Source organism: Piliocolobus tephrosceles, chromosome 11 (assembly GCF_002776525.5).
Source record: "Piliocolobus tephrosceles isolate RC106 chromosome 11, ASM277652v3, whole genome shotgun sequence".
In the NCBI taxonomy this organism is placed as follows: Eukaryota; Metazoa; Chordata; class Mammalia; order Primates; family Cercopithecidae; genus Piliocolobus; species Piliocolobus tephrosceles.
Window position 1 is genome coordinate 3330380 of NC_045444.1, and position 14087 is coordinate 3344466.

At 54.5% G+C, this 14087-nt stretch overlaps 1 protein-coding gene across 1 annotated transcript in view; it reads right to left on the bottom strand.

Moving 5' to 3' along the window:
* TFCP2L1 (transcription factor CP2 like 1) overlaps positions 1 to 14087 on the bottom strand; it is a 76709-nt gene that overhangs the window by 18947 nt on the left and 43675 nt on the right. Inside the window, exons 7-13 of the mRNA XM_023185211.1 lie at positions 12315 to 12425; positions 9522 to 9613; positions 7425 to 7473; positions 7247 to 7340; positions 4868 to 4958; positions 3802 to 3905; positions 1573 to 1715 (exon numbers count right to left, since the gene is read on the bottom strand). Coding sequence (XP_023040979.1) covers positions 1573 to 1715; positions 3802 to 3905; positions 4868 to 4958; positions 7247 to 7340; positions 7425 to 7473; positions 9522 to 9613; positions 12315 to 12425 — 684 coding nt within the window. The remainder of the gene's footprint in view (positions 1 to 1572; positions 1716 to 3801; positions 3906 to 4867; positions 4959 to 7246; positions 7341 to 7424; positions 7474 to 9521; positions 9614 to 12314; positions 12426 to 14087) is intronic.

Sequence of the window (14087 nt, forward strand, 5' to 3'; positions counted from 1 at the left end):
CAAGGTGGGTGGACCACTTGAGCCCAGGAGTTTGAGACCAGTCTGGGAAACATGGCAAAACCCTGTCTCTACAAAAAAATTAGGCCGGCATGGTGGTGAGTGCCTGCAGTCCCAGCTGCTCAGGAGCCTGAGATGGGAGGACGGCCTGAGCCTGGGGAGGTGGAGGTTGCCGTAAGCTCAGATCACATCAGCCTGAGTGATAGAGCAAGACCTTGTCTCACAACAACAACAACAAAAGATTGGGCGCAGTGGCTCACACCTGTAATCTCAGCACTTTGGGAGGCTGAGGCAGGAAGATCGCTTGAGCCCAAGAGTTCAAGACCAGCCTGGGCAATGCAGCAACAACCGTCTCAATTTTCTTTTCAGTACAATTTTTTTTTTTTTTTTTGAGACAGAGTCTCACTCTGTCGCCAGGCTGGAGTGCAGTGGCGTGATCTCGGTTCACTACAAGCTCCACCTCCTGGGTTCATGCCATTCTCCTGCCTCAGCCTCCCGAGTAGCTGGGACTACAGGCGCCCACCACCACACCCGGCTATTTTTTTGTGTTTTTAGTAGAGACGGGGTTTCACCGTGTTAGCCAGGATGGTCTCGATCTCATGACCTCGTGATCCACCCGCCTCGGCCTCCCAAAGTGCTGGGATTGTATACAGGTGGGAGCCACCGCGCCCGACCCTAATACAAAAATTATAAATAAAGGTTTCACTTCAGCAGGGGCTAGGTACCTTGCAGGCTCAGAGCTTGGCCCTGCAGCTCCAGTCCCTGGGTTCCCACTATAGCTCCACCCCTTACCCACTATGCAACCTGGGGCAATTACTCAGCCTCTGTGCCTCAGTCCCCCATCTGTGAAATAGGATAATAATAGCACCCACATCATATAGAGGCAGGCAGGATTAAATGAGTCACTATGCATACACTTCAAACAAGTATACACTCCTGTTATTAGGTGGAAGGGGTCCAGGATAGAACAAACTTAAAAGCCTCTGTTCTACAACATGCAAAGAATGCCTAACCCTGTCAGCAAGCATATTCAACACTTCCTTCCTAGCCATGAGTGGGATCCGATGCCTGGAGACCACAGTACCTGAGCCCTCTGCCAGTAGCTGCGTGTGCTCTGCACTGCCCTGTGCCACCCGGGAAGGCTGTGGCACCTTCACCACTTGGCAGAGGCCTCTGCTCTCCTCTCCCACAAGCCACAGCCTCGCCATCACCGGCCCCTGAGTCCATTTCACCTCTCCCTGAGGCCTGTCGCCCACCCTGGGGGAACGCCCCTCTCGTGACCTCCACAGCCCTGACTATAAGCACCTTGGGCCAGAGTGGAGTCTGTCCTCCTGGCTCCCACAGGGCACCCAGCCCAGGAGGGGTAAGGAGTGCCTACTCCACATGGCAGCCATTCAGACCCAGAAGGGGCCTCCGCACTCTCCACTGCAGCCCTGGACAGCCCCAGCTGCAGGTGGCATGCAGACGGACCTGTCTGTCACTCCCAAACCCAAGTGTGTTTCCAGGGCAGGGTTTCTGACGCTCCTCCCATGGCCCAGAGCCCGTTACGGGGGCAGGCCGGGCGGCAGCCCTCACCTCATTGCTCACCACCACATGGATGCCCGTGGGGCCCTGGCGGTAGACTCGGTGGATGTGCTGGGGGGAGATGCTGTACAGGTTGGCGATCTTCTCAATCAGCTCCAAGGTGGTCAGCTCCTCCAGGAAGATGGCGTGGTACACTGGGGAAAGGAAGAACAAGTGCTGCTTTCCAAGTGGCCATTCCGTCAGCATGAGCCTGCCTGTAGCCTCCCACCTGCCCTGAGAAAGCAGTAAGCCCTTTGTCAAAATGCCATGCCCAGAGCGGCGGGGCAGGACCACACTGCCACTCTTTTTGTTTTGTTTGTTTTGTTTTGCAATGGAGTCTTGCTCCATCACCCAAGCTTGAGTGCAGTGGTGTGATCTCGGCTCACTGCAACCTCCACCTCCTAGGTTCAGGGGATTCTCCTACCTCAGCCTCCCAAGTAGCTGGGATTACAGGTGCGTACCACCACACCTGGCTAATTTTTGTATTTTTAGTAGAAATGGGGTTTCACCATGTTGGCCAGGCTGGTCTCAAACTCCTGACCTCAGGTGATCCGCTCGCCTCAGCCTCCCAAAGTGCTGGGATTATAGGCATGAGACACCGCACCCAGTCAGGCTGCCGCTTTTGATTCTTCTCGGTCTCTCTTGGGGTGCTTATGTGAAATGCAGAGATCCCTAGACCCATCCCGGGCCCAGTGACACCCAGCTGGGCTAAAGGGAGTATCAGGCAATTCTGATATCAGCCAGATGTGAACCCACGTCAGAAGGAAGGAACAAATTCTGTCCTTTTCAGCTCCTTTGCTGTCTAAAGTGTTCTTGGATAGCTGGAGGGCAATGAGTGAGTCTTTTCCCTCCCTGCAACACAGACCATATTCAGCCTCAATACAGTAACCCTAAGGAGAGAAGGGGGTACCAGGAAGGCACCATGGTGTCAGCAAGTGAGAAGAAAACAGTGACACTGACACAGACACAGCCCGCACCAACCAGGCAGGAGCAAATGTCACCAGCAACCCAAAGTGGGTTACTCAACTTCAAGGGACCTCAAGTTCCTCAAAAGCAAATGCAATTGGATTAAATTCAAGAGTCCCAAGCCTTTCCCTCACCTGAGAAACCCTTGGTTCAATAAGCCAATAAACCTCATCAGAGGCCCAATATTTTAAAAGCACACACAGGTGGGCGTGGTGGCTCATGCCTACAATCCCAGCGCTCTGGGTGGCCAAGGCAGAGGGATCTCTGGAGCCCAAGAGTTCAAGACCAGCCTGGGCAACAGAATGAGACTCCCTCTCTACAAAAACATATAAGAATTAGCCAGGTGTGGGGGTGTGCACTTTTCTTTTTTTTTCCTGAGACAGAGTCTCACTTTGTCACCCAGGCTGGAATGCAGTGGCGTGATCTCAGCTCACTGCGACCTGTGCCTCCCAGGTTCAAGTGATTCTCCTGCCTCAGCTGGGATTACAGGCGCGACCATGCATGGCTAATTTTTGTATTTTTTTTTTTGTAAAGATGGGGTTTGACCATGTTGGCCAGGCTGGTCTCAAACTCTTGACCTCAAGTGATCTGCCCGCCTCGGTCTCCCAAAGTGCTGGGATTACAGGCATGAGCCACTGTGCCTGGCCTACTTTTTCAATACTTAGAGATCGGGTCTTGGTATGTTGCCCAGGCTGGCCTTGAACTCCTGGGCACAAGCAATCCTCCCATCTCCCCAGGTGCTGGAATTATAGGTGTGAACTACCACACCCAGCCATAATTTTGCTCCTAAAACAAACCAAGCTGCCAGCAAAAAGAAGTAGCAGGATCCCAGGCTGACGCCTTTCACCAGGGCCACTGGGAGAGCTCGATGGGAGCAGAAAGGCAGACGGCCACGCCTCTTAGGTCCTGGAGACAGCCTCCTCTCATCAGGAGCTGCATGGGGAGCAGTTTGAGGAAACAAAAAGCTCCAGGGTGGGCATTCCTGGCTCCAATCCCAACTGCCACACACTGGAAGCAAGATCTGGGACAATCCCAACACCTTCCCAAGCCTCGGGGTGTGCACGGAGGCAGCACCCACACTGTGGGGCCACCACGAGGTCAGACCATGCACCATGCAAGGAGCATGCACTGGGCTGCCCTTTCCATGTGTGGGCATGTGGGAGCCCAGGACCGTCCTGCATATTCACTGGAAATGAACAGAGGCCAGACTGCGGGCTTGAAAGGCAGGCTGTGGGACCCGATGCGTGGGTCCCAGCTCTGCTCCCCACAACTCACCACACAGGTTGCCGTCTCCACTGCCCTCCCTCTTCTGCTGCAGGGGCACTCGATTCTGCTCCAGCTCCTGACAGACATAAATGGTCATCTTTGGCCTCACATTCCTGGCAGGAGAAGAGAAAATAAATACTAGGTGTGGTGGACCAGGCGCAGTTGTTTCAGAATATTCCAGGATGGAAACAATAGTGGGCAGAACTTGGGGAGGAAGAAAGACAGCGGTGGTGACGCGGAGTGCCTGTCATGGGGTGGTGAATGACCCTCCCAGGCCCCGCAGCCTGCCAAGGGGCGCTCTGCCCCAGACCACGAAGCTCAACATACAAGACGTTTTCAGGCAACAATTAGAGCAAGCGCTGTCTGTGGCTTGCTGTGTACCAGGTATTGTTCTCAGAACATGCGTAACTCATTTCATCCTCACACAACTTGCGAGGGAGCTAGGACCACTGCTGTCATTCCACAGCACCTGAGAGGCAGATCTGGGACTCAAACCCAGGCTCTCACTCTAAAACCATGCTGTCCATGTGTGGCTATTCACACTTAAATTCACTAAAGTTAAATACAAATTTTGTCCATGACATCAGCCTTGGTCCAAGTGCTCTACAGCCACACATGGCCGGCATGGCTGCAGAACGTCTCTGCCATGGCAGGAAGGTGTGCAGGATGGCGCTCCTCTGGAGTCTGCCCTGAAACTGCTGCACGATACCATCTGACTGGCCCCAGTCCACAGCTCCCCTCAGGGAGGCAGCAGCTCCGAGCCCAGGACCACACAAGCATCTGAGAACATGGGCAAGGGGCTCAGAGGCCAAGGCTCTCGCCCAACCAAGAAGAGGGAGGGACCTCCAGGCAGGGTCTGCGGCAGCCAGCCACATCTCCCACTGCAGTGTCTCACTCCCCTGCTGTGGCCTGTGCCCCTCTTGCCACACGTCCTCCTACACCTGACCCCACACTGCAGGAGCCCTGTCCCCCCAGGCCAGACCACCCGCCATCCAGGAGGCTGAGGTAGGAGCTTCGCACCACATGCCACAGGCCATGAGCCTCTGGCTGGTTTCACAGAGAAACCAACACCTACCGGCCTTTGATGGCGTTGAAGAGCCGGATTCCATCTGCGGGACCACAGATCTGGACCAAATCATCTCGGGACATCTTCAGCAAGTCAGCACCTAAGCAGAAAAATGGCGATGCCTGTTACATGGGACACAGAGAAAGGGCTCGTTCCCCAAGCACCGGCAGACCCCAAAGCATTGGGGGTAGGGGATGGGGAAGAGCCAGACGCACCAACTCACAGAGAGAAAATGGCAGAATGCCCAACGACATCAGAAGATCACAGCCCAGGAACTGCCAGTGCTCACAACAGTGAGTACAACAGAAGCCAAAGGGTCCCCACCACCTGCCCCGTTTTCTTTCTTTTTTTTTTTTTTTTTAAAGAGACAAGGTCTCACTATATTGCCTAGCCTGGCTGGTCTTGAACTCCTGGGCTCAAGCAGTCCACCCACCTCAGCCTCTCCAAGTACTGTGATTACAGACATGAGCCACTGCATCTGGCCTCTTCTCTCTTTTTTTGACACATAATTTGTATGCACAGATGTCACCGGCACAGGGCACTGGCCACGTGTGCATCTGTCTCTATATGGGAGTATACGGCTCGCTGGATGCTGACAATCTGAATACACCCCGGGACCCAGCACTGACAGCAAGCAGTGGAACATTACCAGCCTCCTGTAGGTCCCTTGTGTCAGCCACCACCCCCACTCCCACCCAGGGAGCCACTATCCTGACTTGCTACAGTGCAGACACGTTGTGCATGTTCTCTGAAGTTTCTGTACGTGGAACGGAGCGGCAGGCACTCCTCCCGGTCTGGCTTCCCTTGCTCCAAGTCACGTGTGGAATGCAGTCACAGACTGTGCATGCCCGTTCTCACCTATTATCATTGTCTGTCTGCACCACAGTTCACATACCCACTTCGTGTGGATGGGCGCTGTGGGGGATTCTGCTCTGGGCTGTTATGAACAGGCTCTCTGAAGGCTCTCATACATGTCTTTGCTCATTACACAGGTGCGTGTCTGCCAGGTCCAGCCCCGGAGAGGGCTGTGGGGCCGTAGGGTGTGTATGGCTCTGGCAGACACTGCCAGCAGTTTCCCAGAGTGTTACCTCCATGTATGGTCCCACCAGCAGCATGTGAGGACGGGCCCACATTTAAAGGAACGTAGGAAGGCGACTGTCTCATGGGGACAGGAGCGAGCACAGCGTGAGGGCTGCCCCTCCCTCAAAGCCCAAGGGGGTCCCCGAGAGCCTGGTCCCACACACTCTCCAAGGTACGAGTATCTCAGCCTCAGCTGAAAGCCTGCCCAAGGCCACGATTCCCACCCCTCTCTTCCTGCCACGATAAAATACGGTTTTAGGTACAATTCTATAGACACAATGGCTTCCTTTCCACTGGGAGTAAAAGCCGAAGTCCTTTCACTGTTCTTCCAGGGCCCCCACCCTGTCCATGTCCCTTGCTACCTTTCTGACCTCTCCTTCCCAGGCCACTCCACTCCACCTGGGTGCCCTGCTCTGTGACCACACAAGGCAGGTGCCCCCATGGTGGCTGACTGCCCTACTTAAGACCACAGCCGGCATTCCTCCCCCTCCTCCACCCAGTCCAGCTCAGGGTCCTCTCTGAACCCCCCCGCCAATCGCACAGGTCGAACCGCACTGAAATGAGCGGTCTATGCATCTGTACTGACTTCCAGCTGCAAGCTCCCAAGGACAGGGTCACTGTGTTTCCCCGCCCAGGGACCCTCCCCCAACAGGCTCTCAGCGGTGCCGAGCTGAGGGTGCGCAGGCGCCATTTCTCTTCCGCTGCCACAGATGTCTGTGGAATCCGCTCCTCTGGCTGTGGCCAAGCCTTGACTCTGTCACTGTGGATGAGCTCTACTTGCTGGCAAGGCTCACTGCTCAGTTCACCTTTGCACCCCACAATACCTAGCTTGGGACTTCTGTCTGAGGGCCCATCACGAAGGGCTCTGAAACTTTTTAAAGAAGGAAGAGCCCCCTTTCTGCCTCACCCATGGCTTTACCTCGATCTCCCAGGTCGTGGCTCTGGAGCCAGTGTGAGGAGCAGTATTTGGGTAGGAAAAGCATAAGGGGCCTTACATCACCCTGCCGGTCTACCCTTCCTGGGCAGACCAGAGCCCACCATCCCCCGCAGGAGAGGGGATCTTGACCAAGTCACCCAGATGGTCCCCCTAAAGTCACGCTCACCTGGGACCTTCTGGGGACAGCATCTCCTACGTCTAGCACCTGGCCTGGGGCTGCGGCACGTGAGCGAGTGAACCCACACTGTCCTGGGCCTCCCAGCCGAAACGACAGCGCTGCCTGGGTCGAGAGCAAGTCCCGGAAGGTGGCCAGCCTTGCTACGTGTTTCCAAGATGCTCACGGGCTTTAAACACAATTCAGAGATGCTCACCTGAGAAGCTGGCAAACAGCCGGCAGAACTGCGAGAACCTGTTGCGGTGCAGCCACTGCTGGGCATCCTGGATTGAGGCTGATGGGAGCAGGTGCTGTGGGCAGAGGGGAGAGGCTTGAGATAGCGGCTCAGGGCCCACGAGGGACCGCCAGCCGGAAAGCCCTGCTCAGACACTTACGTCACTGCCCATGGGCAGGGCCTCCACCGCGTGGGTCGGAGAGGTGTTGCTGCAAAGGAAAAGGAACCAGTGATGAGGACGGAGGGGGCTCCCAGGGCCATGGCCAATGTCCCGGCACCCAGCCTGGCACTTTTACTTGCTGTTAGGTGCAGGATTTGTTCTAAGTGGAATGAGTCCTCAAGAATTTCCTGAGTCACAGAAACATAGCAGTAGTCAATGTTCAATCCCTCAAAATCCCTAACTGAGCCTTTTTCAGTGTAGACAGGAAGTTCTGAGAGGCTACACTGCCCCAGTCAACGATACTCCCCTACCCGAGTCATCAGTAGCACATCCCAGGCCCTTGTGGGCTGACCCCTGGTGGTCTTGAACTTGGAGATTCAAGTCCCAGCCCCAAAGAAGGACAGGCTGGACAAGGGCACCCAGCGCCTCAGCACCTGGAAGGCTGCCGCCAAACCCAAGGGTCCTCCACCAAACCCTTTGCCGGGTGGTGACAGGAGAGGGCAGAGGAATCCCACGGGGAGTTATTTTGCAGTGAACAAGCCCCCACGGCTTGACATCCATCCACGAGGAAAAGCACTGTTCTGTTTTCTCCCGAGAGGGGGTGCACAAGCTTCGTCGGGGGCTAGACTGGGGAGGAGGCACAGACCTGAGCACTCTCCAGGTGGATGGCGGTGAAGGCTGCACAACGGTGTGAATGTACTTTTTTTTTTTTTTTTTTTTTTTTGAGACGGAGTCTCGCTCTGTCGCCCAGGCTGGTGTGCAGTGGTCGGATTTCGGCTCACTGCAAGCTCCACCTCCCGGGTTCACGCCATTCTCCTGCCTCAGCCTCCCGAGTAGCTGGGACTACAGGCGCCACCACCTCGCCCGGCTAGTTTTTTGAATTTTTTAGTAGAGATGGGGTTTCACTGTGTTAGCCAGGATGGTCTCGATCTCCTGACCTCGTGATCCGCCCGTCTCGGCCTCCCAAAGTGCTGGGATTACAGGCTTGAGCCACCGCACCCGGCCCAGTGTGAATGTACTTAATGCCACCAGACTGCACACTTTAAAATGGTAAATTTTGTGTTATGTCTATTTCTCCATAATGGGAAAAAGAGAGCCTTGCAGGGCTGATCCCCAGACCGGCCATCAATGAAGACAGCCGCCACTTCTCACCAAGTGTCTATGGAGTGCAAGCATCGTACACTCATTCCTCCCGACCCTGTGTAGAATTCTTACCCTCCTTTTGCAGTAGAGAAACTGAGGCTCAGGGAGGTTAAGGGAGTTACCCCGCAAAAGGCAAAGACTGAAGACTAGGTCTGCCTGAATCTAAACACAACACGGTTTCTGTGTCTACCCCCGCTTCCCCGGGGACTCCTTGGTAAAATCAGGTTCACAGACAATCTCGCTTTCTTATTAGAAAAGTTCTGTCTGCCAAACATGGGCTCTGACGAACCTGCAGGCAGAAAACAGGCAGCCTCCCACCCAGCACTCTCCTGCCCCCACCCCTGCTGCCAGCAAAGGGCAGGCAGAGCCATCACGGTGACCCATGGCCCCGTGCCGTGCAGCCCCCAACGGTTAGGAAACTGCCTGCAGCTCCAGCACTGTCCCGTCACAGCATCCTCAGGGTCCATGTGGCCTGTGTGTCTGCAGAGCTGTGTGGGACAGCAATGAAACCAGCTTCTGTGTCATAAGGCCTGAAACCCAAGGCAGAGAGGACCCTAGCCAGACCCCCTCACCCCCACACTCAGTGACCACTCTGGACAAAGAGCCAGGAAGGGCCTCCCAGACAGCTGCTCCCTAAGGCTCCACTGTCAGGAGGGCCATTCTGCCCCAGAGGGCACCAGAGGCTGTCTCGGGTGGCTGACCTCATGCACCCTCAAGCCAGTCCTGGTTTCACCAGGTTAAGTTCTGGGCTGCTGCCCCACCCGACAGCGTTTACAGGGGTGTTTCTGAGCACTAAAAGTTGTGTAAATGCTAAAGACAGTTGTGACTGCAACACGAGTTAGCTACTCTGAGACCAAAACAGAAAGGAGAGGAGACCCAGGAAGGAAGTACTAAGAAAGGAAAGTACGCCCGTCTTCATTCCAGGGAACCCAAAGAAAGAAAGGTGGGACGTACCCTTCGCCGAGGCCAAAGCTGTTTGGAGAGCCATTGTAGCTTGGGGACGGGGCGTTGTTCACCTGGTAGGCCACGTCGGGCCACGGAGAGCACTGCAGGAGAGAGCACAGGGCCGAGCTGGGATCTGGAGAGGTGCTGAGTCGTGATCCCCAGGTCCTCCCCAGCAGGCACACACTGACACCAATGCATGAGGCCCCGACCTGTCAAACTGCACTTCCCTAGTACCCACAGTGAGCCACGGCCAGGCAGGTTCTGAGGGCCACATGAAGGAAACCAGCAGAAATGTTCAGAAGTCACCCCTGGAGCAAGGGAAGCGCGCAAGGGGTCTCTCTGGGCTTCCCAGCAGTAACACCAGAGAGGAAACATCACAGTCATGGGATTTTTGAGTCGGTCCAGGAGAGAGAAAAAACAAAACCGGCCGGTTGTTCAGAAACAGCTTTTCCCGGGAGAGACAAATTCGTGTAAATGTCTGTTATAGGGAGTGCTGGGCCACAGGCAACTTCCAAACGAAAAAATAAGCAGTAAGAGTCAGTATTACAACCTGCGCTATTTGAAAAAAGAACCTGCCGACAGGGGCAAAGGTCCTCGCGCAATCACCAAAAGCAGCTCCTCTCAGTGAGATTCGACCGTGCTCATTCCATTTGAGGCATTCTGCTAGGGGCTACGGGAGATCCACAAACATGAAAGACGTGATCCTTGCCCTCAAAAACATGCTACTATGGAAGCCAAAAACGAATGCATGTGGAGTCTCCCAAAGGAAGCGAGGATGTACAGGTTTTGCCTGCTGGAGAAAGTCCATCCAGCAGAAAAAGCTCCTCTCTTCCCTTGCCTGCAATGATGCCTCTTCAGAGAGGGCCAATTTGAAGCATTCCTGAAGATTTACTATCACCCGCCAAACTACAGTGTTGGTAAATATTTAAGTGTTGTGAGTGTGGGCTTGAATTTGTTGGTGCTAAATCCTACAGCCCGAGGAGGAAAGCTGAACAGCCGATAGAAGAGGCAGCAGCGCCTCCCAGGGTGGGCTTTCAACTAGACTGCACTGTGGCAAGCGGCTCACCAAGACCTCTCTTCCCAGGGGCAGTCAGCAGGGGAGCAGAGAGGCTGAGGCTCAGTTAGGGAGAGAATGGTATCAGGAGGTGGGGACACCGGTCAGTGGCACCAGCACAGGCATGAACCAAGTATGGGAAGAAACTAGTTTGGTCTCTAATCCATAAATGCAGTCCTTGCATCCTGCCACTCCTTTGTGGGCTGAGGGGGAGGCAGGTGACTGACCTTCAGTCAGAGAGAACGCCAGTGCACATCTGTCTGACCACAAAATTAGCTTTTACACTGTCTTGGTGCAAATAACCCTTCTGCATGTACACATACACATATACATACAGCTGCTCATCAGCCAAGACCGGGACACCATTCTCTCAGATGCTCCAAGCCTCACGCCAAGCCTCACCCCTAGCCTCACCCCTAACAGCCTTAATCCTACCATGGCCGGCAGGGGCCTTACCCACGTGGGAGGCCTTCTGAGGGAGTCCAATTACTCAATGAACAAATAGCACCACCAATTAGTTAGCCTGACTGCAGAATATAGTGGGAAAGAGTTACACAAAAATTCCCAGTAAAAAAGGAGGCACTCGCCGCAACTTGGAAAGGGAAGAGGTTAGGTACAGTGGCTCACACCTGTAATCCCAGCACTTTGGGAGGCCAAGGCGGGCACATCACTTGAGCTTAGGAGTTCAAGACCAGCCTGGCCAACATGGTGAAACCCCATCTCTAATAAAAATACAAAAAAATTAGCTGGGCATGGTGGCGCATGCACGTAATCCCAGGTACTGGGGGACGCTGAGGCAGGAGAATCACTTGAACCCAGGAGACCAAGGTTGCAGTGAGCCGAGACTGCGCCACTGCACTCCAGCCTGGGCAACAGAGTGAGACTCTGTCTCAAAAAAAAAGAAAAAAAAAAAAGAAAAAAGGGAAGAGGAAGAACAAGCTCCTCAGGAGTTCCCATGGACATATGGAGAGTTGGAGCAGGCTGGCATTGCTGTCCGGGCTAACAGAAAATACAACCAGGCAGCAAAATAACAAGTGCCAACACCCTCCAACCCAGAGATCCCACTGAGAAAGGAAACCTGCCGACTGCTTCCCATGTGCAGACCTTCACGTGCACAGTTACTCACTACACCACTGTCTGAAACTCCGAGAGCTCAGAAACGACCCCGCATCCACCAACAGGCCATCACACACGACGGCACGCAGCTGGGTAAGGAACTAGAAAGCTGTAGGGATCAGGCACCAAGATAAGCTAATAATGGAAAAAAGCAAGGTGTGTCTATGTACACTGTTGGTGTATAAATGCAGGCATGGGGCAAACATGTGTCTACACTGGCTTCACCTGCAGAAAACGTTGGGCCAGATGTACAAGGTTTCTGACCTGGAGGGGAGAAACCACGAGGCAGGGATGGCACTGAGAGGGATATTTTCTGTTGTACACTCTCTCGTACCTTTGGAATTTAAAACCATGTGAATACATTACCTACTCAAAAACACAAAGGAACCTAAATTGGGAAAGCACAAATGCGTTCAAAGGGAGCAGAGCTGGAAGTTATTTCTGAAATGCCTCCCGGGCCACTGGGTCTTATCAGATGGACACGAGCTCCAGACACTGGAACCCACCACAGCGGAATAAGCACTCTCAGAAGCACTCAGCCGAGATGGGCCATTTTCCAAGAATCTAAGCCAGCAGCCCTGCTCCTGGTGGAAGGCCCCTGGAGGCTCTGTCCCCGCACCCAGCCGGCTCACCTCTGTGAGGATGGTGGTTTCATAGGACGGCTGGTATTTCTCCTTCTCTTGGGCAGTTCTCTTCTCCATCTTCTCCCGGTCAGTCTTCTGTTTCCGATCGGCTCCCTTCGGCTGCGAGCACAGAGTACAGAGTCCAATTAGTCCAAACTGACAGAGGCAGCAGCCCCCAAGCCCTCTCCTGCTTCCCACCTCACCCAGGGCCCCAGGGCGCAGGAACTCAGGGGCAGGACAGCACCTATCTCCCCTCCCATTCCGCCCGTTTCCCCACCTGAGGAACTCGGAACCTGCCACGGGTCCTGCACTCTGCTGCTCAAGGGGAAAAGACTGTTTCCCATGGCCACTCGCTTATGAAAAGGAACCCTGGGACCCACAAGGAATCCCAGTGCATTCCTTGGGTTACCCAGGGAGAGCAGTCGAAAGTGGAAGAAGTACAGGCTGCTGGTCTGGATTTAGTCTGTGCTTGCAACCTGAGAAATCCTGGTCATAAGCTGAAGGCCTTCTTACCCTCACCGCTCAGGACACCTGCTGAGCCCCAGCTTACACTCTGTCTGCAGGGGAACGTCTCCATCCAGAGAGACAGCCTGACAATCGCCGGTGCTTTGCAAACTGTGGCAACTTTCGAAGGGTGTGTAGGCCTCACGCCTACTATTATTCCCTTCATTTACAGAGTGGGAAACTGAGGCTTAAGGGGTTCATCAGGATGGGAGAGGATCCAAGTGAGAGTGGCCAGGTGAGCTGCATCGCAGGCTGGCCCCGCAGGTACCACCATGGGGGGCCTTCTCGACCTCGCTATGTAGTCTCCTGAGGATTTGCATCTTATGAGCTCATGCCTACTTGGCGAAGTCAGATGTAAAGACTCCGAGCAGCGCTGGAACCGAGCAGTTTTACTACGCACACAGCAGGCTACGTGTGGTGGGCAGATGATGAAAACAGTAGTTCAAGCTCAATGGCACCTTGAGGGATTTTCATTCCAGGGGGCATCTTTCTCAGGCTATGGCTTTTGGCTCCCAGATCAAGGGTTTTTAGGGAGCATCTCTTAGAGCAGTGGTCCTCAACCTCCAGGCCACAGACGGGTGCCGGTCCCACGGCCTGTTAGGAACTGGGCCCCACAACAGGTGAGCAGCAGGTGAGTGAGCAAAGCTTCATCGTCATCTTACTGTGAAGTAAATACCTCACAGTACTTACAGCTGCTCCCCACTGCTCACAGGACCGCCCAAGCTCTGCCTCCCGGGTCAGACCAGTGGCAGCATTAGATCCTCATAGGAGGGCAAAACCTTTTGTGAACTGCGCCTGCAAGGGATCTAGGCTGTGTGCTCCTGATGAGAATCTAATGCCTGATGATGGGCCACTGTCCGCCCTCACTCCTATATGAGACCATCTAGTTGCAGGAAAACAAGCTCAGGGCTCCCACTGATCCTGCATTATGACGAGCTGTATAATCATTTCCTTATATATTACAATATAATCATAACAGAAATAAAGTGCACAATAAATGTAACGCACTTCAATCATCCTGAAACCATTCCCCTCTCTTCCGTGGAAAAACAGTCTTCCACGGAACCAGTCCCTGGTGCCAAAAAGGTTGGGGCCGCGCTGCCGTGGAGTGATGCCTGCCCTGGATGAAGCAGGATGGCAGAGGTCACACAGGGATGTGCGTGACAGATCCAGCATCCGGGGCGAGAGTGGGGCGTGTGGCAGCCATACTCCCACGACCTGGCCTCCCTGCTCCAGCTCCAGCTCCTGTCCCTCAGGAGACTCCTCCCCCTGCAGAGA